The sequence below is a fragment of the Labrus bergylta genome, chromosome 2 (assembly GCF_963930695.1).
Source record: "Labrus bergylta chromosome 2, fLabBer1.1, whole genome shotgun sequence".
Classification (NCBI taxonomy): Eukaryota; Metazoa; Chordata; class Actinopteri; order Labriformes; family Labridae; genus Labrus; species Labrus bergylta.
The window spans coordinates 24,471,660-24,499,415 of record NC_089196.1 but is presented as its reverse complement, the minus strand read 5'-3'; the positions used below and the strand labels follow the sequence as shown (position 1 = coordinate 24,499,415).

The following is a 27,756-nucleotide window of genomic DNA, read 5'->3' as shown; positions in this document are numbered from 1 at the left end:
AATCACAAAAATAATAAAGGGAATTACTTCTCAATTAAATGATCTTGAAGGTAGGTGTTGTAGAGTGACGATATTTATGCAAAGTTTGATGTATACATGTGGAAAATCTAAGCTTGCTTGATCAGTTGTCCTTACGCTTAACTGAAGTTTATGCATATGTAATACATGTTTTGTTCTACAACGTAAAGATGTGTGGCATACGCTTGATATTTCATGCATCTATACCTGATGCCAAACGGCTCTCTCTTTTAGAGAAAAAAAACCTTCTTTAGTGACTCGGATGAATTGTGCCTTAAGTTGACACAAATTGTGTTGACAACTCAAAGAATCTATCTGGGCAGAAACAACCTTCCCATCGCGTTTGATGCCATCTCCGGCGTTTGATCGGCAGACATGAAACAACACAAACACTCTGAACAGTAAAATAGGCACTTGAAAGGGACGATATCGTCAAAGACCGGGGAACATATAGAGTGACAGCTTCTTAGCTCTTTGAGGCCTTTGCTCTCTTGCTGTGTAGCGAGCTGATGTCTCCTAACTGTGTCTCACATGTGAAGCTGCTGTGATTGTGACAATAGTTTGACCTTGAATTCAGAAGACTACCTAAATGGAAATGCAGTTTGACTCTAGAAAGGGCATTATGAATGCATGGGTATCTGTGGAAAAACATCTTTATTGCTAATGAAACAAAAGCTTTGGTGTGCCATACGTGCACATTCCAAGGCCTTTAGTTGGAAAACATGCTGCTGTGCTCATTTGCATTTATCGTGGGAACACCGATGGAATCTATGTTCATTTTATAATAGTGTAATGTCTACCATTACAGTTATTGTGTTCTCTGTGTTGGACAATAATTGATGTAATAAATAAGTGTGGAAAAAAACTTCAGGAAAAAAAAACAATTCAAGTCCACCACAGATGATGTAAAATGAGCGGTAAAATATTCCACTGTCAGTCTTAATATTCCTCCACTGCCTCGATTACACACACAAAGAGAAGAGAATAACATAAGCTTGAAGTTGTAGTGTTTTATTCATCTTTATGTAAATCCAGTCATTTACGGTTGCCTTAACAAATCAGGAATCAAGTGTGTCAACATCTAGCAGAGGAGAAAGTGCATATGGGGATTACAAAAGACCAGAAACAGAACAAAACAGACAGGCCGAGGGAGAGACTCTCCATCGGTTTAAGTCTACAAATCCTGACAAGGGGTAAAAGAAACATGTTTTTAATTGTCTGAAATCTCTATGTGCTGTAGAAAGTTTACAATTCTGCTGAGACTCTAAGCTCAGGAAGCTATTGTTCGTGTCTGAGTGACAGTGTGTGGAGGCTGAGCCCAGAGCTGGTTCACACCATAGAAAAATACCCTGGTTATTTGCTTTTTATAACTGTACACTACTGAGTTCCTATAGAATAAATGAAAAAAAAAAAAAAAAAAAAAGATCAACTCCTACCAACCAACTTCCACTGAGCCTGGATTGAGACCCAGGCCAGTTTGTTTCCTAACATCCTACACCACTAAGAAAGAGAAATCCCTCATTGCATTGCTACATAGATAATATTACAAGTATATGCTCAAAACCAATATTAGGCTAAGTCAATCCCACACAGTATTGATTATATGTAAATATCAGATCAAATAATGGGAATATGGAAGATAAACTCAGAGAAGATAAACATTTCTTCAGTCAATTCTGGGTCCGTTCCATGCTGCTAATTGGATGGCAATTACCGACAAACCACTTAAGGCAGGGTTTCCTCTTACCTGTCATCCCTGTGGTTAATATATTCTCCTGCCGTGCATTTGCCTTGAATCAGAGTTATTCTAGTCTGAATCTTTCTCCTGTACCAACGACAATGTGCGTATTAAGTCACAGCAAAGGGCTCTGTCCTTCAAATGGAGCCTTGACAACAATCTCGGCACGAGTTCACACATACCTTTAACATTTTACTGAACATCAAAAAAAGGAAGGGGGGGGGGATCTAAATGGTGAAAATAAAAGTGAAGATATTTCTCAGAATGCCTCTAGTGGAGCTCGACGCTCCCTGGCTGTTCAGTTGTCTTCTGGGCTGAAGCTGTCGGGTGTCCTCTCCTGATCTTCAAGTCTCTGCTCTGTGCTGTGTGATCAGCTGAGTTCAGTTTGAAGGAAGTAAACACTGCAGAGGCTGAACGTTGGTTCCAATTGGGGCGACAAACTGTTTTCAATCTGTTCTCATTAAAAAACAGTTCTGGTTTGCGCGCCGCTGAATGCCTCTGATATCTTGATAACATGCTGAAGACGAGGCTTCTCCTCCATGTGTATCTTTACCTTCACTCCATCCAAGGTGAGGAGGCGGTCTTTAATGTGTGCGACTTAAATACTCTATCGACTGGGTAACACTTAAAGTAGATAACAAATAACACTTATTCTGTGCACCTCTTTGCACCAAAACAAACTATTCAATCAAGATTCTTCTCAACGAAAGTACACAATATTGTTGCAAATAATCCGACTTATGAGCGATGATGATGAGAAGAAGTCATTCAGGATATTGACTTTAACCTATGATCTGTGGGTGTACGAAGTGCCACTTAATAAAAAAAAAAAAAAACAGGAGGCCCACATGACTTGATATTCTTAAAATGGGAGATGTGCTTCAAATGAAACGGTTGAGAGACTGGACCTTTTGTCTGTGAGTGTGTAGCTACATGTTCACATGCATGTTTGAACAGTGGATGAGCAGCAAACATGACTGAACTGCAAACATTGTGTGTGTCAGTCTGTACACAAAAAAGGGACCTCTGTGTAACTATGTGTTTATGTGTGTGTTTCTGTGTGTGTGTGTGAGATCCAGCAGTAGCTACGAGGTGTTGGAGGTGTTGGGGCTCCAGCCCATTTGATAAGCTCTCTCCAGGGTTCTCTTGCAGTCCTGCATCACCGTGCTGAAAACAATGTGAGGGTACTGAACCACCAGCCTCTCCACCGTCTCCTCGTTCACCTGCAAAACACACAGTATGATATTATGATCAGATGCATCTTAATTAAAAGAGATGAATTAACAGTGGATGCTGGCATGTTGATCTGACTGTTAAGAAAGGAACACATTAAAGCTCAAACTTTGTAATGCAGTCAAAAGCTCTTAAACTAGTTTGTGAGTTGTGTCTGTTTCCTCATGTTTGCTCACTTCTTGCATGTTTGTCTTGTTTGACTACAAGGCCACACATTTAAAGGTAGGCTCAAAACAATAGTTGGTAGCCTGTATGTCCATTGAAACATTTTTGTTTCACAGATAATATTTTGAATCTAAGAGGACAAAAACTACACTTTCCATCCGGAAAGCATACTGTATACATGAATTCTAGCTTGCCTCACAGGTCCATGGTAATCAAATAAACTTCTGTCCTAAGTAGCTTTCTTGTTACTGCAGACTCTCTCCTTTCTGTTTTTCGTCCACACTGTAAAGCAGTGGTTGTATCGTGACTACTTTCCTCACTCAGACTGCTGGAGCTTCACATTAACATCAAATAAGTTTAACATAACAAAGACTATGGTCCCCCTTTGGTTCCACTGGAGGTGCATTATGAAAGGTTCTTTTCATGTCCAGTATACGCAGGGGAATGATGACAACAAAAGGAAAAAAAAGCTGTTTTAGTGTTCATATATGAATATTATCTTAGGACAGACTTGATGCATATTGAACCTGTCCTCTGTTACTGAGCTGATTGTTGGAACTCTTAATTCAATGCTTTTGCTTGATGTAGCTGTATTCTTCATAGGCATTGATCATTCTTCAATATAAGTTCATCTGAAAGACTGTGATGAACTTGTGAAAATATGGGCAATTTGTTCAATTGAGTCCATTGTCAAGCTTTATGCTTTCACACATTTAATGATTTGTTTAAGTCTCCCACTCCAGACCAGTCTTGGTTGCATGAATTAAAAAAGGCAATATATTTAAATGATATACATGTAACACTTATTGCTTTAGTTCTAATAAAGACGTATTTTTTAATGACCTCATTTTAATGGAGTCATTTAAAAATCAGTGGACCGTCTCGGCAGCACTCCATGATACCTCATTAAGATAATCAGAAACATAGATTGAACTGTTAATGTCAAAATGGCAGTTCACTAGATTAATATGTAAAGGCAATTTCTAAAGAGCATTCAGTGCCATGAACACGTGCACACATACACAGAACTGGACTGTGGCTATGGGGTTTAGCAACAGTGGACAGCTGAGCTCACAGGCTAATGAGTCCTTCATGTCTTCAGAGGACTAGAAAGACAAGCGGCTAATAGCCACTCCCGTACTTCTTTGCCAGGCTAACACTCCGTCAGAGCGTCTCTGACAGCCGAGAGTGAGAACGCCTGAGAATCTGACAAAGAGCAGAGCCAGAGTAACCCTGGAGACCTCAAGAGGTTAACCTCAACCCACCCAGAACCGACCCCCGCCCACCCGCGAGCATGACACTTTCCAGGGGAAATGATGTATAAACACTTGCACACATGTTGAGCACACAGTCACTCCTTGTTGTTGCCAAAGCAGTGACAACGTGTTTCACAGTTCTCCCCGAGCTCACTGCCCGGGAGTGCGTTTTGGTTTCTGTGTTTTCTGGAAGAAAAGTCTTGCATGGTAAGAGTTCCCTGGCTCGAGATCAGAATATGACATGTTTTGGTTGTCATTTTCGCTCTTATTCCTCCTTCATTTAAAACTCTTTCTGTAAGTGGAGGCTATCAGAATCTTTTTTGTCACGTAGAGAAACCGGGGAAAGCAAACAAACTGACAGATGGACAAAAAAGTCAGAGTTGGGACAAAAGCAGCAGCGTCAGAGAGAGAGAGACATAAGTGTGCTGAAGTGACCAGACCACCATCAGCCTCTCAGAAAACAGAAGAAAAAATGGAAACTTTGCAAATCCAAAGTGAAGACTAAAAGTAAACAACGGCTGGCTGCCTTTCACTGTGATTGCCAAGAAAGAAACTAAAGCTAGAGTTCAGCTTCTCTATGCCAACACTCAGACATTTAGTGTATACAGAAAAACATCAAATAAAACAAAGATCACAAGGTCAAAGGTTTTCTCACTCTCACTCGTTTTTTTGTTAGCCCTTAAATTTTCTGATCAGACGCTCAGAGAACATTCTCGAGAATAACTGCATGTGTTCTCTCTCCAGTTGAAGAGACAGATACACAAACAGGCAGAAAGCTTTGAAATGAGAAACATTATTGTGACGCCTCAGCTGCAGAAAAGGGTGCATTACGTTAGCAAGTAAGAGTAGAAATGAGAACATGGAAGCAACAAAATTAGCTGCTGTGATCAATGATTCATTAGTGGAGATTATTACATGAATGAATTGGTGTTTCAGGATATTCCCTTTAAGAATCTAAATGATTGTGATGCCATGGGGATGGGTATTCAAACTGCCAAATGTTAATTTGACAAATCAAAACATCCAAATTTTCACTACAAGAAAGGTCAAACTGAACAAGTGAAGCAGGTACAGAATGTCGACCACAATGAAATAAAAACAGGATAACTTGTTTTGGATATTTCAGAGGCAAGGCATGAAAGAGGAGAGAACAATCAAAGAGCTGGAGCTGAACTCAGAGTCTCTGTGAACATTTTTTGAATCAGTCAGGCAAGAAGAAGCCTTTTAATAAATACAATAAGTGCTCTACAGCAGATTAAATATTTTATAAGTTGGTGCATAAAAAAAAAAAGTTTCAATAAATGTTTGGAGAGGTGTTTTTCTAAACACACATTTTTGCAGTGTTTTCATATCATTTTGATTTAATTCAACCAACTGGAGACCGTTTTTCTTGATGAGGCAAACTCATCACATCAAATATTGACAAAGCAGTGGATAAAGACAAACGTTCATTGGCGTTTTCTTTTGTTCATTTTATTTAAATATCTTCCATTCTGTGCCATAAATGTAGATGGTCATTTCACTTCTTCCATAATTCTACAATTCACTTTGCAGACGCTTTTAATCATGTACAACACTAATCCATTCATACACCGCCACCAAAGCAGCGGGAAAAATGCAGGGTTAAGTGTCTTGCCCAAGGAAACAGCTGACTTGTTGCTCAGCTGGGGATTGAACCCTCGACTTTCTGGTTGAGAGGCGAAGACTCTAGTTGAGCCACGGAGCACTAGCCGGAACTTTTTTTTACGGTAGATCGTCGTTTTCAGACCGCAAAATTTTCCCCCCCGAAAAAATTTGTAATGTGAAGAGTTTAGGTGATTTTCTTATTATTATTTGAGTCTATACCACCTGAAAGTTATGTTTATCAAAGGACTTTGTCTGAGATGGTCTGTTTTTTGTTATTTCACTGGTTGATGAACTTTAGTTTTTTTTTTCTTATCATGATAGTCTGATGAAATACGTAGTTTACTTTAATTACTTGTAAAAATGTTAAATACATCCAAGGAAAAAGGCAATAAATCACATTCAATTTGAATGATGAGATGAGGTCATTGTCTTCTCACCCTCCCTTTGTGTTCGATCCAAAAAGTCTGACTTAATTTATTTTTTTAAATCATGAATCTAGAGCTTTTTATTGACTGGTCCGTCTACATTTTTTTTGTTATGGGGACATTTGATATTCCACAGAATGGAAATGACAGGAGACATGGGAGCGAGAGGTTTCCTGACCCCACACGTGTTATCTCCAAATAAACACCTGTGGTTTTCCTACAAGGTTGGCTGCAGTCTAACCGAGGCATCCAAGCGCTGCTGCGACGGAGAGAAGTTGGGTTTGTTATGACATATGGCTGAGCCTCATTAGCAGATAAAACGACAAACCCCTGACCGCCTTCACAACATATTACGCTGTATTCTTGAAAAGAGAATGAAACATCCCCCAGCTCGTTAATCAGGGCTTAATTACAATTAAAACAGATCTAAAGAATAAACCTGTCAAACTGATGGGAGGCCATAACAATCATTAATGCTAATTAAGTGCAGCTCCACTTGCTGAGCAAACAACGCACACACAAAAACGGCTCCCAATCAAAACGCTGAATCATTTTCATAATTGCCGGTTGCAGCTACGCTAAATATTTGAGTTACTACAAGATCACTTTGATTTGAATCATGACAAGATTAGCTACTGCACTGGTCGCTGTTGCTGTTGTTGATAAAACTGTAAGTGCAGAGAAAAACGTGTTAAAGATGAATGTTTTCTGTTTTTCAGTCTGCAGATGTAATTACTGTCACGTAAAACTAACATCAAATGACTGGAAAGCAAACATCTTATTATTGCAGAGGCAAACGCCAATTAAGACTGAAGAAAAGTGTGATGTTAATATCAATCAAATCACATTTAGAGTTGACAACACAGCAGAGCAACTTCTAGTACTCAATTTGAGATTTATTTTTAATTAAACGTCTTTCCTGGAATGACTTTTGCTAATTTTCTAAAACAACTTACTTCCAATAAATAGAAAATCTTGTCGACAGAAAATCCTCAGTGGCATTTATACATCAATACCGTCCATTAACTTTCCTCCTCTGCAGAAACATGACAACCAGAATCAGTCGAAGTCTTTTTAAGGCCTCAAAAACCTCAGCCTCTCCAAGCGAGCTCCAACAGATTACAGCTACAACCCTTTTTTTCTTTTCAGAACACGGCTGTTTGCCCTTCTGCAGGCTCCGTGGTATGTTGGATGAGATGCGATGACATCACCACACCTGCTTGGTATTTGCGGTTCGGAGCTGATGGGAGACATGAAGGTCAGACTGAGGGCTGTGGGTAACTGTAATCAGAGGAATCCCCTCTCTACCAGCCAAACAGTGGTGCCACTGAGTTCTTCAACTCGCTGATTCAGCAGTTTCCCCCCCCCCTACAGTTTAATCTTGATACTGGGCTTCACTGCATTATGCTGCTAGGCAACCTAAGCTTAAATAATGATATCAGAGAAAGGGCCCGGGATGGTGCTATAGATATATGGCTCTGGCAGTGAGTTTTTTTTTCCCCTCCCTCGTACAGTCTTGATCCAGTGAACCGTACTGTACAACCCCTCCTCCGAACATGCAGCCAAGTCTGTAGGAGCGCCATACGATGGAGCAGATCACTACTCACGGATGATTCTAATCTTTGAGAGGCATCTGGGAGAGCAGCCACAGCTATCTGGAGCGAGGCCTATACTTATGATATTTTCCCCCATTTTAACTTCAAAGATGCTACCCTGTAGATCTGAGCGCGCCGTAATGCATGCTGACGGGTAATGTGCTGTTGTCAGGGTTTACGAGAGGGCGAGGGCGGGACGAGGGGGGAAAAACAAAAAAGATGTATGTGTGATACGATGTTCAGCATAAAGCACCTTTGATATAAACCTGACTAGCTCATATGATGATGTAAGCAACCGTTTGTTGACAACCACTCCTCTATTTTATCATGACAGCTAAAGGTAAATGACGGCAAGTACCCAGCTGATCTCTGCCCTTTCTCTGAGTGCTCACTTTCTTAACTGAGAGCTTCTTTTTAAGACTGTTCCTCTGATGCAAATGCACTCTATCACCACGTAAAATATACATTTACCTCGAGCCCTGGACCTTCTCCTAGTGAGCAGGGCAGTAAAATACGTCGTAAAGATGACTAATGCAGCCGCAGTTCACATTCTCAGCGGGGGGAAAAAAAGGAAGAACGGAGTCGGAAATCGATGATCAGATACACAAACATGAAGATGCATATCGTATTAGAGCGGCGTGGAGAGAACACCCTGTGAGTGCTACCTGCAATCGAGCGAGGGAAATGGAATAAAGATAGAGGGAGATAGGCTAGGAAGTAGTTGGAAAAAGAAAAAGGAAAAAAAAGATGGCCTCCGCTTCCCTTTTGAATAATCAAACCCACTGAGTGCTGGAACGTACGAAGCAACAATGACCCTGAAAAAAGCAATAAAACAAGACTGCTGATTTAAATAAAAGCAGAACTGAATTTAAATGAATGTGCATGCAGATATAAGACGACGGATATATGTTCAGTGCGCCTTTTAATGTAATAAAATTATCTTTTTTTCCTTCTTATATTTCCTCTGTGTTTCATAAAAAATGTTTTACTTCCTATTTATCCGGCTTTCTTCTTTCATTCCATTCTCTACGGCCATGTGGCAGCCATTGCAGGTCCCAGGCCCATAAAGAGAGACAAATACCCCCGTTCCCTGTCTACTCTCATGTAGAGAGTGTATCAGTCAACCAGCAAATACATTTGGGGTAAATGTTTAAAAAGCCTGTTTAGGCAGTAGAAGAATGCAGTGCATCAGGTCTTAGTAAAAGGCAGCTTAAACAAGTCTGGATTTAAACAGGGAAGATTTATAGCCTTCTTTAAACAGCTCAGAGGAAAAGCCCCGGCTGTAAAGTTTCTAAACGAGTGATTGGACAACTGAAAGCTACTTCACTGTCTCTGAGAAGAGGGGGAGGACTTAGAAAGGGGAGGAATAGAAAAAGCAGAGGATTTCAGAAGTGTTAAGACAGAAAAAAGGTCACCACAAACTTATTCTGAAGGATTCAATACTTCTAAACGAACTATTGATGCATCGGCTGGGAAGCTTAAAGAATAGACTGCTCTTTACCGAGGGAAAGCCTGAGCTCAAACATTTTGATTTAGCCTCAGAAAGCTGCAGCGCATGGCTCTGAATGTGCTTTAAAAAAAAACAAAAAAAAAAAAACAGGTCAGGCGCCGATTGGGACAACTAAGGTCTGGTCCTGTTCACACAGCCTCATCTCTGCACAATATCAGAGAGCAGCAGAAGTGAAAAGCAGGGTGTCAGTGCATACACACACATGCTCAACAGAACAGGGTCAGAGAGAAAGAGAGAGAGAGAGGTTCTGGAGGCCAGGTTTGTAAACCCCACACTCCATCACGCGTGACAAAGGTAACTAAAGGAATGTGTACAAAGCTCTGTCCAATCCCTCTCTGTACGCCGGCCGTCTTATCTCTGCAGGCCGCAGGAAAACGTGCCATGACTCAAGAGGCTTTGAACAATTTATTTGTTAGTCTCCGAGAAGAAAAACACCATCACAGCTACATCTGTTAGCTAGAACCCAAATGTGGCTTATTAAAAAGAGTGTTGTCGGGGAGCTGGTGGAGCAGTGGTTAGTGTGCATGCCCCATGTATTTAGGCCATAGTCCTCCAACCAGCCTTCATGTTAGATTTGATATTCTTGCATAAATTATACGCAAAGGAACCAAATTTAGTCCAGATCAGATTTACATTCAGTCTAAACAAGGATCCAGTTAGGGGAGACATTTTATTTGTGTAATTCTTCCTGTGGGTGGTCAGGTCAATGTGTCTCATACTGGTGTGGATCAAAGTGGACCTTCCAGTAGCTCTGAACACAGGGTGCACGAGATAGAAGACAGTGAAGAGGTCTGTTTGTGTTTGTTGTGCATTTTGAATCACGGCCAAGTGTCCTTGGATCTCTTTGGGACATTATCTGATTCACCTCAAGTCCTTTACAGATGGATTTTCTTCATGAATTATACATGATTTATTATTTATAATAACTTATATTAATAGCATTTAATCAATTAAGTTCAGCTGGGTCTATTTACAGATCAGGTGTAGTGTTTCAGAAGTCTTTTTGAGAACTTCTGCCATATAGAGTAAAGAGTATCAGTGTAATGAAAAATATATTTTTCAACATATACTCTGATAAGTCTGAACATTATGAGTACCTTTGGCAAACTAATGCAATCTAACACAACAGCTGTAATTCTAGTGTTGTGAAGCTTCACATATTAATTATACTTGATATTAATATTGAGTTGTAGTGGTGGTAGTATACTGGAGTGCATTCAATTAAAAGGTGTTCCAAATATTTTACTCCACTCATGTATGTTAATGGAGTGGGCACATTGTTAGGAACACTTAAATATAATGCACTCCAGTGCACCACTTTCTCACTCGGGTCAGGAAGGTGAAAGTAGAACTATCATTTTCCCACCACGTCAACCAAACTTGAAAATGAAAAAGGAGAATTCACTGGAAAACTGTTGTATGGGATTGCATCAGACTGCATAGGTGGTCATGATGTCATGGCTGATTGGTGTAAGGACGGTGACAGAGATGGAGAGTTCATGTTCTGAGTAAGTGCAGGGACGAGTTTAGGTCATATATTGCTGTCGCTTGCTAACAGTAGACTTGTTGAATGTCCTGTAAATACGACCCCAACCCCCTTCCAAATGGTCAAACAGTACAACACACACACCTTTAAGGATAGGTTCCATTAGGAACAAATTCCAGAGCGACTTACTGGAGGTCGGACACACGCAGAATTCCTTTAAGGTATCACAACGGAGCTACAGTGTCACTTTTTTTTTTGCTTGGCATGACTCCCTTAGTCTTTAGAATGAATAAAGACAAGGACAGCTTCACCGTGTCCTTGTGAAAGAAAACCATGATACTAAACTCATTGTGATGCTTTAGAGCAGAGAGAGCTCACATTAGATTTATGGACTTCTTCATTATAAGGGAGTGATATTATATCTAAGACCAACATGTATACACCATTTAGGGAGATTATATTTTTTTGATCTGTTGATTAATTTCTTGATATTTTAAAGAAGAGAAAGCTTAATAAAAACCAGTGTGTACACAGACTTCAGCCTGTTGTTCTATTCACTGTTGGTTTTGCTCTTCTGGATACACTCTTACAACATCAAGCAAAAGTTATTTAAAGTTTGTAAACTACATCCCTATATGCCTACTCTTTCTCCAATCAATTATAGATTTGAACATAAATCAAAGGCCTAATCGATGAAAAAAAAAAAAAAAAAGTCCCAACCCCTTCTGGATGTATCAAATGTATACAGAGCATTAGCATTAATAGCTTATTTATCACCGACACAGTGAGAAACTGAGCCTGCAGGCTCAAATAAATGGCTGCAACCACCTGCTGTCTCTCTGAATATCTGGGGGGGGAAAAAACATATTAAGCTAAATGTTAGTTATTCCCCCCCAAAAAAACACATCAGGACCGGCAATGTCTGAGTTTCCAGGCCACACTGAGACGTGTCTGCTGTCTGCCCATGACTCCATGAGATTATGTTGACCTCCGTTGTGATGAGTAAACACCGCTGGATGAGGGAGGAGGGGGAGGAAAGGGAGAAGAAGTGTGTGGAGGGGGTGGGGTGACTTGAATGAACTAATTGAATGAACAAAAGATGTGAACGGCATCCAAAATTCAAACAACCTTGGCTGTCCTTGCTTGGAGGAGAATGAGGAAAGGAGGGAGAGACAAAGAGGCAAAAAAAAAGAGGGAAGACGGGGGGGGGGGGGATAAAAGTGAGGACAAGGTGGGTGCAGGTAAGGCAAAAAATGCACAAGTGTGTGTGTGTGTGTGTGTGTGTGTGTGTGTGTGTGTGTGTGTGTGTGTGTGTGTGTGTGTGTGTGTGTGTGTGTGTGTGTGTGTGAGAGCCAGGTGGGGTCAGATTGTGCGCACGTGTGTGTGTGTCTGGTAAATTTTTGTTGAAGGGCAATTCTGAGATTCCTTTCAGATACTCAGTGAACTCTGTCAGTGTCTCACTTTATTTCACCCCCTCTCCTTCACTGTCCCTTTCTGTTGCCCTTTAGAAACAAGATGAAGGGATGATCAGGAGTCGGCTTCAGTTAAGACCGCCAATCAATACAGCTCCTCTGTGTGGGATGACACTCCAAGATTACACTGAAAATCACAAACAGCAAATGACTCTTTTCAAACTACTTTTCCCGACTTTGGACAGCTCGAGCCTGACCAAAGCCTGGAAAATGGCAACCAGTGAAACCTGGCGATCTCGCACTTGGATGCTGTGCATGCGCGCTGCATCTCTCTCCTAATTCCCCTTCGCTTTTCGGAGCCTTATAAGCGGAGGATCCCTGCCGTTCACCATAACAACACTCATCAAAGAAAGTTTTGCCCGACTCCCCAACTCTCATTTCCTAAACGAGACTTAAAACGCCTCTTAACTCTTCACCATGCCTCATCGTTGTTTTTCCTCACTCCGAACCTCAGGGCCCTGAACAATTAGGCCCTTGTTTATGTCTGCAAATTGCTGCGCCGTGCCGATCTGTGTAGAGTCCCCGGCAGCTGGATGCACCGGTGGAACGGCCATATTGATTGGGATGTCTGTTCTTTTAACAAGGTCTGTCTGGTTGCTTTATCGGAGGGTGCCGCGGCGCTCATACGTGTCCCCAAAACGCTGCTTTACCTCACTACAGGTAATGGGCGCACTCTTCAAAACTGCTTACACCAAAACATTTCTAAGTGAATTAGCAAATATTCACTCTATTGTTCCCCTTCATCTAATTTAACCTTTATTTCCTCTTTGCTTCTGTCATTTGTTGAATCATTTCTGCTCTTTTTATCCTCACCCCCCCCCCAACCCCCCCCCCCCGCCCCCCCTTCTTTTTACTTTCTATTCTCCTCCATTACTTTGATAACTCTTACTCTCTCCACCAGCTGTCCCTGAGGGGGCCAACAGCAGTCAGTGTCATTATTTTTCTAGTCCGGTTTCATGCTGACTGTGTGAATTTGCTCTCCTCTCTGTTTCACAACCTGGACTGCCCATTTGTTTTCACTCTAATGAAGTAGCAGATACAAAGAAGGGGGGGGGGGGGGGGGGCGGCAGGAAGGTAGATGAGAGTGGGGGAGGGAAGGTGGGGAAAAGATGGAGGAAGATGGAGAGGAAGACAAGGAGGTAAAGGCAGAAGACGAGAAGAAACAACGGAAACAATTTGTGCAAGCTGTGAAAACGCTCCTTAAGAAGAAAACATTCCGCCGAGACTGAAGAGCATCAAAATCCCCAAAGTGATACATCAACAAAGAATGGAGGCTTAACATGTTCACGGAGCAGCCAGGAGGGCCCATTACAGAGAAGAGCAACCTCACACATATAGGAGAACATATGAAAACACAACACACAGTTAAGTAGTACAGAGATTTACACTCTGACACATTACTGTATATTTGTGCACACAGCATCATGCTACCCATCGGCAGAACTCCAGCTCTTCCATTAGACCTATTGAACACATTTTGTATTCTTCCGTTTTGAATATTTTGTGTTATTCTACTTAAGTTCCTTTACAGTAGGGGTAATGCTGTTTAAACGCGTTCCACTTGTACTTCTGTGTTCATTGCTTTTGCACAAAATGATCAAGACTGATTTCTTTTGTGTGAAAGTCTACTTGACTCTGATTCTGGGATTGGACACCCTACTTGATTTTGTGGTCTGCCAAAACAGGCCTAAATGTTACAGCATTTAGCATTCAGTGAGTTTTGCTGTGCTCTGTGTCTGCCCCGTCTGAAGAACTATATAGAATAATTTTCTTCTATATAGTTCTGGTTTAAGCTTAAAAATAACTTCTGATGCCAGTGGACTAAACTTCTGACTTTTCAGCATTGCCTGGATTAATAATGACCTTACATTGTGTTTGCAGACGTGTAGAAAGATGCATTCCTCCCACAGAGAAAGACCTTACATTTAACAGCAGTCTCACAGGGGAGTCTGGGCTTCTAACAAGCAACAAGGAACACGTTTTTCTGAAGATTGAGACGCTTTCTCCTTTTCAGCTGAATGCTTTTAAAGGCTTGCACAGCCACAGAGCTGAAAGAGGACAAAATGAATTGATTTGATTATTTTTGGTTGAGTCTGGATCAATCACATTCTTTTTCTCTTGCCAGAACGGGCTGCTTCGGCCCCCCGAGGGCAGAGGGGTGTAATCATTTGAGACAGGCGGAGCACGCCATTTGCTCAGGCCTGGAGGGGTCTTGATTTCAATGCTCCATTATGAGCCGTGTTAACAGCAAATAACATAAATTCCTCTCGGAGAACACACACAGCTACATGCAGACATGTCGCATTTGAGCGTGTGTGAACCCACAGAGACAAAAAAGAAACTCCTTCTGACTGACGAGCACAAAGAGAGAGAGAGAGAGAGAGAGAGAGGGAGAGAGAGAGAGAAATAGTCTGGGAGAACTGCACACATTCCTTACTTTACAAGCATATATCACACAGCTACAGAGAGTCAAAATAAGAAAATGTCCTTATATCTGTGCTTCTGTTAAGTCTGTTTGTACAGAAAAAAAAAGTGGATGCAAAATTCAAACTGAGAAAAGAAATGTATACAGTACGGAAGCCTGTTTGTGTAAACTGTGACGGAGGAAATGGATCCTCTACACTGCTCCACATGAGGAGAGCCAGATGGATCCTGTTAACGGTTCTTAAATGAATTCTACACTTTTCAAAGTCCCATGACATTCAGGTTAGCTGTTGCATTAAAGTTCTTCGCGTTTTGACGATTCCAAACAAATTTACACGGGGGGGGGGGGATGAGCTGCGCTGCGAAGACAGTGAGCCGAGTGGGCTGTCCACACAGTGGTTCAAGGTTAGCACAAGACTGTATCCGTCTAAAGACAGCAGGAACCCCCTCTGAGACCTTCCTCCATATCAGTTAGTGGAGAAGGTAGCTTTGTGGGGGAGGAAGGGAAAACAAATTGAGGGAGGAAATAAGAGCGACAGAAACAATGATTTAATATAAAAAGGTGGTTAAGATCTGTAAAGCAGACAGACTGAAGCAGGCTACACACTACAAGATAACCAGGCAGATATTGGGTCCTATACCCCACTTCTAATGAAAATAAGTCCAGGTCGTTTGATGGTCCTAAAGAGTATCTTGCCAGACTTCCCTGTGGTGTGTGGAGAGTGATCTGACCTGCTTGGAAGGACGTTGTGAGGCCGCACTGATTTCAAATCATAACTATAAACAACATGTTTGCTATGTTTCATGATCTGATCTTGTGGTATGAGGGGAACTAAGAATCAAGTAGACTTAGTTCATGGGAACTAAATGATGGCCGGCTGGGAAGCAAGCTGACGGAAGAAAGGAAACAGCGACTGCAGCAGATCAGTTTTTACTACTCTTTTCATGTGCAGCCCATTTTAACAATGTCTCCACAGCTCCAGAGAGTCTTCTTTTTTTTTTGCGTGAATTTTCAGTACAAAATTAGTCTAAAAACTATCGCCAATACTTTCTACCAGTCGTCCGCCATTTTTGTTTATACTCTAAAGCTGCGCTTGACTGACATTTTTGTGAGTTATTACAAAAACCGGACTCTGGTCGTTCATGAATGGAATCTGTTTGGATCTGAATCGGTACTCTCCACACACTTCAGGAAACAAACTGTATCATCTTTTCATATTTGTTGTCTTGTGTTGGGTCTCTCACTTTTTCAACATCTATTAAGATTTTAGTGTGGGCCAGACTTTCAGCGAGACCCTAACGGTGATAAAGCTATAAATGTCTGCAGAGGAGATCTGTTTGTTAACATGTTATATCACCATCTCTAATTCCGGCCAGTTTGTTCTACCTCTGTGTTGTTGTTATTTGTACTAAATTCCTGAAAAAATACACATCCTGAACAGAAACCAAGCAAAGTCCTTGTAAGGGAAATAATATCACCAGAGTATTTGCAATATGTCCTGAACACTGTCAACAAAATCACTCCATGCCACAACACACCACTGTGTACATGTGTATGCAATCATTTATTTTGGCAATGCAAACATTTATAGTCGGTAATTATTTTTGTAGGGGCCACCGTCCGTCAATGACCCCCCTCAGCTACAGTATGTTGGCTCGGACATTAGCTGCTTGATGGATAAATATTGAGATGGTTCCTCAAGTGTGCGCTAAACATGTACAGGTTGTTACAGGTCAAGCCAAGAGTGTTAGACCAATTCAAATCAATCAAGCTCAATCGTATGAAAATACCATGCAAATCTAATGGACACAAATTCTTCCACTTAATCGTTTTGCCTAGAATCCTTGTCCTGTTGTGGGTTATCAAGAAATGTGACCTTTGATTCTGCCCTTAAACGACCTCCAAGCTCAGCACAAACATGTTTTTCACCTAAGAAGCTGACCTTACATAACGGTCATTTACGCTTTCAAAAGCAGGCTGACAAAAGAAAAAAAAAAGTAATGAATGCATGGAGAAAGTGTCTGACTTTAAACATGGGAGACTAAGCAATGCAGCATAGAGACAATGCTAATGTATTTGTCAACACTAAGAAATGAGCTAGGATTTTTTGCTTGGACTTTCATTACATGGGAACCTTGTTGGATTGAGAGTTATCTCCCAGCCTCTTTCCAGTACAAAATGAAGTGAGAAGATGGGATTAGTTTGCCTCCATTAAAAAAACACATTTTTGTATTTTATAATATTGATTTGATTCATTTAAAATGCGATATGAAACAAAGATTACAACTCGTCTTGGTGCAATATTGCCAGTGGTGCTTTTTAAATGATTTAGTGTATAATTTAATCAGATTTTTATCATGGGACTCGAAAGTCACTTGACTCGTCTCAAACTAAGAAAAGGCTGCAGGGTTACCAAAAGTTCAAAGCACCAGATCTGAAGAAAAAAAAAAAACATACAGGATAAAAACAGCCAAATGCCCGTTCAGAGTGACCTTAGTAAAGATATCAAACAGACCCTCATTGTGAGTCGTTCAGGAGGGGCGTGTCAGCTTCAGTTCATGTCTAAATGTGAAGTTACAAATTTTGATTAAAGGTCAGAAAAACAAAAGCAAAGATTTGTAGTTGGTGTGATGGAAGAGCGAAGCCGGAGGGGGCAGGAGGTTTGAAGGAAGGAGGGAGAGAGGAGATAGAGGAGAGGAGGAGGTGAGGAGAAGGCAGCATGGTCACTGCTGCCCCTGGGCCGACTTGTAGATAAACCACAAATATCCCTGGTCCGTCTCTGCGTCTCACCTTTTTACCTCTTTAACTCACTGTGTGGCTCTCGTTTTCTTTGCGACCACGGTAACAACAATCTATTTCTGTTTTATTTGTTTCCCTCTGAGCGAAATTCCTATTACCCCTGTTCGTCCCTCTGACTCCTCCTGAAACCTGACCTCATCTAGTGTAACTCCCTTTTTTCTCTCTACACATAATAAAAAACAACATCAACCAGAATGAAAGGAAAAGTAGCTGCCGCGGGCTGGTCTTTCTTCACCTCGCACAGGCCTAGCCAATCCTCTCCAGTACGCCTCTCCAGGCTCATTCGCAATGCAAACACAATTTTTAGGACACAAAATTGGGCTAAAGGGGGCAAGCATGCAGTGAATTAATTCTGCGATTCAGAGCCGGTAATGTGCCTGACCTTGGAAACTGTCAAAATCTTCTCTGTGCTTGATTCACACTCCATTACCACTCTAATAACAGCAATTACAGCTTTATGTAGCCGTGTCATCCCCAAATTCCCCCAATCAGAGCAGAGGGAGAATAATTATTTATCTTTCCATACTAAAGGCTAAATAATGAGCGTTAACATCACATCTGAAAAGAAGGGATGAATAGATAAATAGGAGCTGAGGGAGAGGTGAATTTGGAAGGCAGGAGCATTAAAGCGCACAGTGGAGGGAAACTAAGAGAAATTGTTATTCCAGTAAAAATGGAGGTCATTCCAGAGCAGATTTTTTATTAGCATGTCTGCAGATATCGATTGTTGGGTCACTCAGGCAGGAGGGAACTAAATGAAAATGGAATCTAAGTGATCACCTGCGATGTAATGCAGTTTCTCTTTATTACTCCGAGATAAATATGATAGATACGCATTCACGTCCGCAATAACGCAAATTGAACGCACCGCTTCATCACCGAGACCTTACCCACGGGGGTCACTGTCAGAACCTCGTATGTTTTAATTTTATTACAGTATAAATAGATAAATATGATACACTGATGTTCTTGTCGCGCTTAACGATCCCCGGGTAGGCATTTTTATCCGAGAAATCCATAGGGTCAACCCGGGGGCCGCGACACACAGATATCCCTGATCTTATAATGAAGAAATAAAAATGACGGGTTCCCAACCTGGTGAAAGGGCCTCCTCTATAAGTCAAAAATCTCTCCGCCCTCCTCGGCTCCTCTGCCAACTTCGACTCTCCCTTTTTTTTTCTTTTTCTTTTTTTACTGCACAGCAGCGGCTTTTAAACTCGTTCAGCCAAAAACCTAAATGTAAAAATTTAGCCCCAATGAGAAAACAAAAGGCTCATTAAAATATACTGCTACACTCACCATATGGAGCCCCATCAGCACTGGGATTACGGCCTGTGTTGTATACCAGCTACAGTACAAGACAACAGGCTGTACAGTTAAAGTACAGACTAAAGTTTCTGGGTTCACCAGATGCTCACTTTGCCTTCCTTGGCTGCCCTCATCCAAACTCATGTCAGCCTGAATGATCCCTCACTAAGTGGATGCATCTGTGTGGTAGAAGCACTCACTGAACCAATTGGAGAGGCTGGTGGGCTTGTTACCATGGTACTCCGACTAAATGTGTCTCAATTAGGGAGGTGATTGGACGGCTAAGAGGCCAGAGGAGAGTTTAAGGCTGACATTGGAAAGATCACCATCTTAAAGTAGGTTTTGGGTGTGTTATTATGTCACTTTAACTTCTGTAATCACCAAATAGGCTGACTCAAACATGCATCACACAGACAAACAGGGCACAGGAGGCAGTGCATTAGCTGCTCCACATGCTCTCCTCTGGATTCTGTGCAAATTGGCCAGGTGCCCTAACCTGCGTCTTTATAGGGTTCATGTGTATGTGAATGTGTTTTTGTGTTTTGCACTACAGGTAAGAAGAGAAAATGAAAAATATGTTGACAGACATTTTGCAAGGAAGAGTTTGTTTTGAGTGAGAGTTAATTTTTGAAAGTATTATTGTATAATGTTTGATTACTACAGTCATTTTCTGCTTCAAATATGATGAAAATCCAGATTATAAAGATCACAAAACTTTGTAATACTGCCCACTTCTTAAAATAGCAACAGATTTGGAATAAAAGGGCATTTAGTGACACCATCATACACATTTCAAGTTCAACTGTATAAATATAGAGGGGCTGCAACTCATCATTTTTATCATTAATCTGATTTATAAAACATCCCAAAATGTTAACCATGTCCAATATTCTTTCCAAGAGACCATGGCGATGTCTTTAAAGTGGCTTATTTTGTGGGGCCAAGGGTCCACACCTAAAAGATTTTGGATTTGAATTAATATTAATGAGGGAAGAAAGAAAAAAAAAAAAAAGGTCTGCAATCGGTAAATGTCAATCAACACAATAAGTCAATCTTTCAGTTTTTTCCTGTGGACAAAAATGTTATAATTCAAACTCCTAACATTGTTTTACTCTTCATATTGCAGACATTCTTATTGGCTATGTCTGGAAAGTAGATTCCTTGGAGAGAGAGAGTTCCCTGGAAAGCAGACATTCTGTGCTGTGCCTTGTTACCTTGTCACATCTCATGAGGCCCAGGTAGCGCAGGGACTTGCTGCTCTGAGCGATCTGTGTGGCTCCCTGGTCTGTGATGTCCTTACACCAGCCGGCATCCACCGTCTCTATGGTGCTGCTGTACTGGCCTATGGCTATCAGCGCTGTGGACGCAGGAGAAGGACAGACAGGGGGAGGAGGATGAAGGGGTAGGGAGGTGAGGAAGGAGCGAGGGGGGAGAGAAACAAGGAAGGTGTTAGTCTGACAACCTTTTCTCATGCAAATGTGGCAGCATCGTCCTCCCAGAGAGACGCACAGAAATGCGCGATGAAACCGGGGCGAGTCGCGTGGCCGGCTGTGACACATAATTCCAATGTTTACACAACACCTTGAAAAAATACCCTCGCACACACACACACACACACACACACACACCCGGTGAAACACACATGCACAAATCTCACACACTCACAGTGCTCGCTGCAGGATTCATCCATTAGAGGGTTGGCATGAGTCACAGCTCTGAAAGGCACTGACACCGTGCCAGGGTAAAGTGTGACTCTATGCCAGTGTATGATTTAATTTTGCTCGGGCGTGTATGTTTGTGTGTGTATGTGTGTGTGTGTGTGTGTGTGTGTGTGTTAACGGCTGCCAGGGAAGAAACATAGTGCCAGGGTAAAGAGTATCCAACGAAACAAATATCTGTCAGCGTCTGGGGCTTCGTTACACCCAGGGGCATGTGCGCACACACCGTTAACCCCACACATGTCTTTCTATTCAAACTGTCTTTTTATTAAACTGCACAGCTGACAAATAAGATGTGGTGAACTCTTCTGTAACACAAATAAAGACGTAGTCTGTCGCACTACCACACAAACACACACAAAGACTGAACGGTCTTCCTCATCAATCTTTGCCTCGTCAATCGTCGGGCGGATGGAGGAGACCTGTGCTCCACCAGTCGATTGATAGTGCTGCTTGGCAATCGATTAGCCGGGCCCGGGCTTTGTTCTCCACTCTCTCACAACCATCACTAATGAGAGTGGGAAGAGAGGAGGAGGACGCGGAGGAAGAGGAGGGGGAGGAGGAGGGAGGGATGAGAGAAAGATGAAAGAAGGGAAGGTAAAGACAGAGAAGGCCTTTGACAGCACCTTCAAATACTTACTTAGCCCTGATGTTGTTTTTCTCATTTGGGGAAATCTATTTTAGGTTCAACTTTTTCTTTTTCTTTTTTCTTTTTACGCAAAAGCTTGTGACTTGAACGTCTTTACTTCAATAAAGAAGAGGAAATTCATCTCTACAAACTTCTTCAGGTTAAATCTCTTCCCCTCTCCCTTTTCGTGGTTTTATCGCTAGCACTTTTCCAATAACCTGCACACAGAGTTTTTAATAACATTAGACTCGCTGTGGAAGAGCGTGTGTGTGTGTGTGTGTGTGTGTGTGTGTGTGTGTGTGTGTGTGTGTGTGTGTGTGTGTGTGTGTGTGTGTGTGTGTACATGTATACAAGTGTGTGCTTACAGTGTGGAGCGGGAGCATGTTCCCACAGGAGAAGGGAAATGAATAATCTTATGCTTTTTGAATCAACTGCTGGTATTTAACCCTATTTTCTCCTGTCCAACTGGAGCAGTATAATGTAGAGCCTCCTCCACACACACACACACACACACACACACACACACACACACACACACACACACACACACACACACACACACACACACACACACACACACACACACACACACACACACACACACACACACACACACACACACACACACACACACACACACACACACACACACACACAGAGTATAATCATGCGTACAGTATGTAACATATGTAATATATAGCTTTGGGCACATGGATTGCTCCACATGTGGTTCTTTTTGTGCTCATGGATGCCATGCATAATGGCACATCACTGTTAAACAGGCAGTAACATGGCTTTGAAGCTGCAGCATGTTTCATGTAAAGCAGCACCACGGGGAAGAGGCTCCATCAGGCCAGATGGGTGAACAGCACACGGAGAAGCCATGTTGGATTTTGATGAGTGCTGACCTGGCAAAGTATTCTAAAAATGGATCTTTTTGTGTGTGAGATTGGAAAGACGTGAAATATATGGAAGGTAAATGTAGTGGAATGGCTCCCCATCATGTCTCCCCACCCCACCCTGTCATGTCCAATCACATGACCCCAAATTTGATAACCTGGACTCAGACCTCACTTCTGATGTTAAGACAAACATATTGCTGCTGTTGAACCCCCCTCCCCTCTCTCTCCTTTGCAGAGCGTTTGGGAGTCTTCTGAGGAGCATGGGAGATCAAATAAAAGAGGAGTGCTTCATAGTTAACCGAACCGAACAACAGAACTCCCTCTATACTTCCCCTTCACCGACTCTGAGTCCCCTCTTTCTTCCTCTTCAACTTTACTTCTCTCAACCTGACAAAGTGAGGGGATAAAAGCAGACAGGCACCGACCACAGGGGAATGTAGAACAGGTGCAAGCGAATACGTTGTCCATGCATGTCCTGATTACTGTGCTGCACTCGCCTACAAGCACACAAACTTGAATCTGAATTACAGGCTTCAAGACTTCACGTAGAAATGTGCCGAATTTTAGATACATAGCTGCATGCCTAAAAAGCAGGACGAATAACCCTAAACATCATTCTGTAAAACTCTACTTGGTCGGATCAATCCTTTGTTGGAGTGAGAAAAGCATTCAGCTGCTTAGGCTTGTTTAGAACTCTATCAACAAGTTCATCTGGTCGCCATTACAGTCTAATATCCCTGTGTGTGTGCTCCTCTTCTTTCTCCCTCTGCCTTTGATCCTCTATCAGGGGACTGTAAGTCCTGCTTCTGCAGCTGCTCAATGGAAATCGTTGGATACTACTGCAGAGGAGAGAAACCTTTTACTACAGTCCAACAGTTTTGTTCACCCTGTTAAAGATAGAGACAGCAATTGAAGTGCAGTCCTATTTTCTAGATAGTGCTAAAGTGCTCACTGAGTTTTTTTTGTGCTATAATATAGTTTATGTGAAAATACATGTTCTTTTCCTTAAAGAGGACATATTATCCCCCTTTTCCACCTTTTCAAACAGTCCCCTGTGGTCTAAGTGAAACATCTGTGCTGTGTTTTGTTCAAAATATAACATGAATCAAGCACCAGAGGAGGTTTGTGACCCTGTATAAACCAGCTTTCTCAGAACGCTCCGTTTTGGTGTGTGTGTCTCTTTAAATGCAATGAGCCCCCCCCATGAGTTTTCCAGGTAGACATCACTCCTTCGCTAGCGAGAATAAAAATGGCGGACCAGCGCAAAAGTTTTGCTCTAGGCTTGGGGTGGAGTCCATGGGTGGAGATATCAGGGGAGGGGAGGGCATTTCTTTTTACCAGAATCCCACTGTGACATCACAAGGAGAGCAAATTTGAAACGGAGCATTATTCTCTGTGTTGTAAGACTTATGCAGACCACAAACAAAGGACTGGATGGGTTTGTTTCACATTTTGTGGGTCAGTAGACACTCAGGTTTCCCAAATATATGTTCAAAAACACTGTAAAAGTGGATTTTTCACAATATTTCCCCTTTAAGACAGAGTGGACTATATTAGTGAGGCCAACTCTCATGAACAGTTGCATATGAAAACTATATACACCCAAATCTTAGCAATAAAATCTCCGGTTAACTTCAATGAAATAAATTGTCAAAAACATGTTCAGATCCATGTTTCTACATCTGGGGGCAATTTTTTCAAACTGAGTTCTGAGTTCCCTTTGATTGCATTACGCAGCAGACATTGTTCTGATATTTAAGCATGCATATTAAATATGCAATCCTCTATGACCTTTTTTTGAGTAACAGTGAAGCTAGCTTTCTTTTTCTCCCTCATGAGATGACATGTGCCTTCCTTGAAGACTGCTCAGACTGTCTACATCATTTCAAACACAGAAAAAGATCAATATTTTGTTTAGCTTGTAAGGGTAGTTGCAATCATCCGGCAACTATTCATCTTTAAATGTGTCCCAAACAAGTTGGAAAATATAAGGTTTTCAAAACTGTGGAGTGGCGTTGTATGAGGGACCATAGGAGCAGGAAATTGTCTTTCCTGACTGATAATGATTTTCTGTCTGAGAAATAGATGAAGCGATATGCAAGAGAAGTTAAGGTGAAAAGGGGTGCAAAAGTCAGAGGAGAGAAGAGGGGAAAATCCCATTCTGGCAGCAAGAGCTGTGACTGACTGGTGACTACACACTCACAGACGGTAATGAGGACACACTCTGCTGCCCTGCCTGAAAATGGCTTTAGGATTTGCCTCTGTCCGTATGTGTGTGTGTATGTGTGTATACACTTCCCCTTTAGAGTGAAGAAAAGCAGAGAGAGACAGAGATTGACCTTAAATCCTGGATATCATTCATTTTCAGCATGGCCCTTTTTGCCTGTCTTTTGCCAAATCTGTCTTTGGGGGATACGAGTACGTCATAGTATGAGAAACAGGTGGGAATCACATTTAGAAACAATTTCCTTAGTTTAGCTAAGAATCTCCTGGGATACAGGCCAACACATCTGCTTGTCGATCAGTCCTCAAACAACAAATCGATGGACTGATCAATACAAAGAGCATGGAGCATGTTGTTCCTTTAGTCAAGGATATCTCTGTGTCAAAACTATGAGTGTGACAAAATATCAGCTATGAACCATCAACCTGATGTGATACTATTACTATATCGCTGGTGCCAAAAACCTATATATATATATATATATATATATATATATATATATATATATACCTTTTTTAAAACGCAATTACTAAATCTAGTCACTGCTTCATGACTCCTCAGTGTCGAAGTTAGATGGAAGTTCGTTTTCCAAAGAAGAAGGAGACAGCCGGATACAAGAAGCTGAAGTGAAGCTCTGACTCAGCATTGTGAGTTGTACTCTTCAGGTAGAATGGCCTGCTCTGGCTACCTGTAGGCTCATACACTGGTACACTTTTATATGTCAGGCAGTTCTTGGTCTGCTCCCACACTACCAATGCATTTGTATCATGCTGAAAGTATTCTTTGCGTTCTTATAACCTTTTTATACTCTCTGTCCCCAACACTGCTACAGTAATTAGGAAGGGCTTTTGGGTATTCTGCGCCCTCAGCCTGGAATCTGTTGCAGAATGACTTGAAACTCAAGGAGCTGGTGTCCTTAAATGTGTTTAGACATGGAAGCAGATTCTATAGGATGACAATGCTTTTAGCTTGACTGCTTACTGACTCTGAGATTTGACTAACAGATGGTTCTCTTTAATGCACATTTTAGTGTTTTAGTAAATTGTACTTTGTCTCCCTTTAGCTGTTTGACATATGCATTCCTCAAAATATTTAGATCATTTCAGCAGAACTGCTTCAGATATTCTCCTGACCTGGCTTGTTCACATATCACAGAGGGAGACTATGTGTGTAAATGTTTTATTACATGATTGTCTTGCTGTATATCAGTTATCACAGAATCAGTGTATCGATATCATCGTTATCATAGGCTATGTATCGCATATCATAAGGGGAGTATCCCTGAGAGTCCCACCCCTACTTCCAAACCAGATCTTGCAACACCTCATGTTAGTTTAGTTTCTAATTATGTGTGCTTAATCCCTCCAAACATTAGAGTTGAAGTGTGAGGCAACAGATATCGAGCAAAGGTGAATAATAAAGCAAAAAAAAAAACTAAATCGTCGGTGTTCCATTAACTCCTGCATTATCTCCACACAAAGATTCATAACCTATTACTTTCCCATATCAGGCTCAAGCTGTTATCAAACACCATAAATAGCAGATTTAGCCAAACATAGGAGCGGTTCTAAGCTGAGGTAACCACACTCCTAACGGCGGGGTCAGGGGCTGGTCAAGCCTGTGATGACCGCAATGTGAGAAGAGACCATCCTTAATCAGCTTATTCTCCTATCTCTCTCCCCGACCTCAGAGCTGCAGGGGTTAAGCATCTTTTACAGGCTTATTAGATATTCACTTATTACATTCTCCTAAATGATGGTGTGCCATTACTGCTATCTTATTTCTCTGAAGCCATCTCCAAGCCTGTCCGCTGAAACCCTATACACCATATTTTAGCCGCTGATGAAGACAGAAGGCTGCGGAAAGAAGTGATGGTATATGGGAAAGATTTACTGATGCAGTGTGTGCATGTGTGCAGTGTGTGTGTGTGTGTGTGTGTGTGTGTGTGTGTGTGTATAAATGTTTAAATATGGAAAGCAGGGACAACAGAGGGGAAAAAAAGGCCTATTAAAGCTGATGTATTCCAGAGAGCACAACTGTCATGTCTAATGTGAAAGACATTCACTCGGTTCTTTGTGTTGTGTTTAAAAACTTGGCCTCAGATTTGCCCTCTTCACTGTGCTGCTGTAGGCCTGAAACCAAATGAAAATCTCTTTTCATTTCTCATTCTTGCTCGCTGAAGAAGGGATACAAAAGATGTTTTCTAAGCAGATATTACAATTTGTATTTTTTTTTTCCCTCCCACTTCAGCCAACACTCTTGCCAGTACTGGCCTGCATTTCTGCAAGAAAGAGTCCAATGTTCGTTTCAGATCTGCTCCAATTTGAAACTGTTTTAAAAAAGAAAAAGTGCATGAATGCCAAGAGCAAAGCAAAAATGAAAGTTAAATCTCTCGTAAAAATGTGTAGGGCTGTTGAGAGGATATTAACTATCGAGCTGTAAGATTTGTCAATACAGTACGAAGCATGATTGTAACTTCTTTACTTCTTCCTCCACCGGGATTAAAAAGGATTAGACATATTTGTTAGCTGATACAAAGAACCCTCTGATATTAGTTCAAATCACAAGTATCACAAGTACAAATTCCTGAATCTCCACTCTATGTGTATAGAATCTTTTGCTGCTACTTTAATACTGTACAATTGTTGCCGTATTATATATTTATTTTAAATATTTAGTCATTGAAAAACCTATGATACCTATTTTATTCTATTGTTCCCCCTTGTTTATCCTCTATCTAATACTGTTTTAATCTTATTATGCTTCTCAGGGAGATCATTCACTGTTTTGTTGATATGAAATTTGCAATTCAAGACTTAAAACTTACAAAAAATATATTGGCGGAAAACCTTAGACTGTAAAAAAATATGGACGTAGAGTCAGTAACAAACACATTGGTTTCTGAATGGACAGTTTGATGTTTAACGATGGCGTCGCCGTATTGGAAGTGTATTAATTCTCCCAAAAAAATCCATTAATCCATAGCAACAGGCAAAGCGGTGGAGCGGAGGCGGACCTTAAGCCTCCTTACAAACAGCTCCAACACACCCACCTTTCAGTCCCCTAATTACATAAATCTATACATAACTCTATGAATAATTTCACCCCCCTATACAGTATTAAGCAATTCAGAAATGATCGGTCTGGACCAGTCAGCCTCAAGAGGACACTCAAGAAACTGCAGTTTTTGCACTTCTGCATTGCCTTCAGTTTTGAACATCCTAGGTT

The 27,756-nt window shown here is 41.4% G+C and overlaps 1 protein-coding gene across 1 annotated transcript in view; it reads right to left on the bottom strand.

The window, feature by feature from the left end:
* Positions 1-1,008: 1,008 nt before the first annotated feature.
* fbxl17 (F-box and leucine-rich repeat protein 17) overlaps positions 1,009-27,756 on the bottom strand; it is a 238,574-nt gene continuing 211,826 nt past the window's right edge. The window contains exons 10-11 of the mRNA XM_020630424.3: positions 20,271-20,413; positions 1,009-2,979 (exon numbers count right to left, since the gene is read on the bottom strand). Of these exons, the coding sequence (XP_020486080.2) occupies positions 2,842-2,979; positions 20,271-20,413 (281 nt within the window). The 3' untranslated portion in view covers positions 1,009-2,841. The remainder of the gene's footprint in view (positions 2,980-20,270; positions 20,414-27,756) is intronic.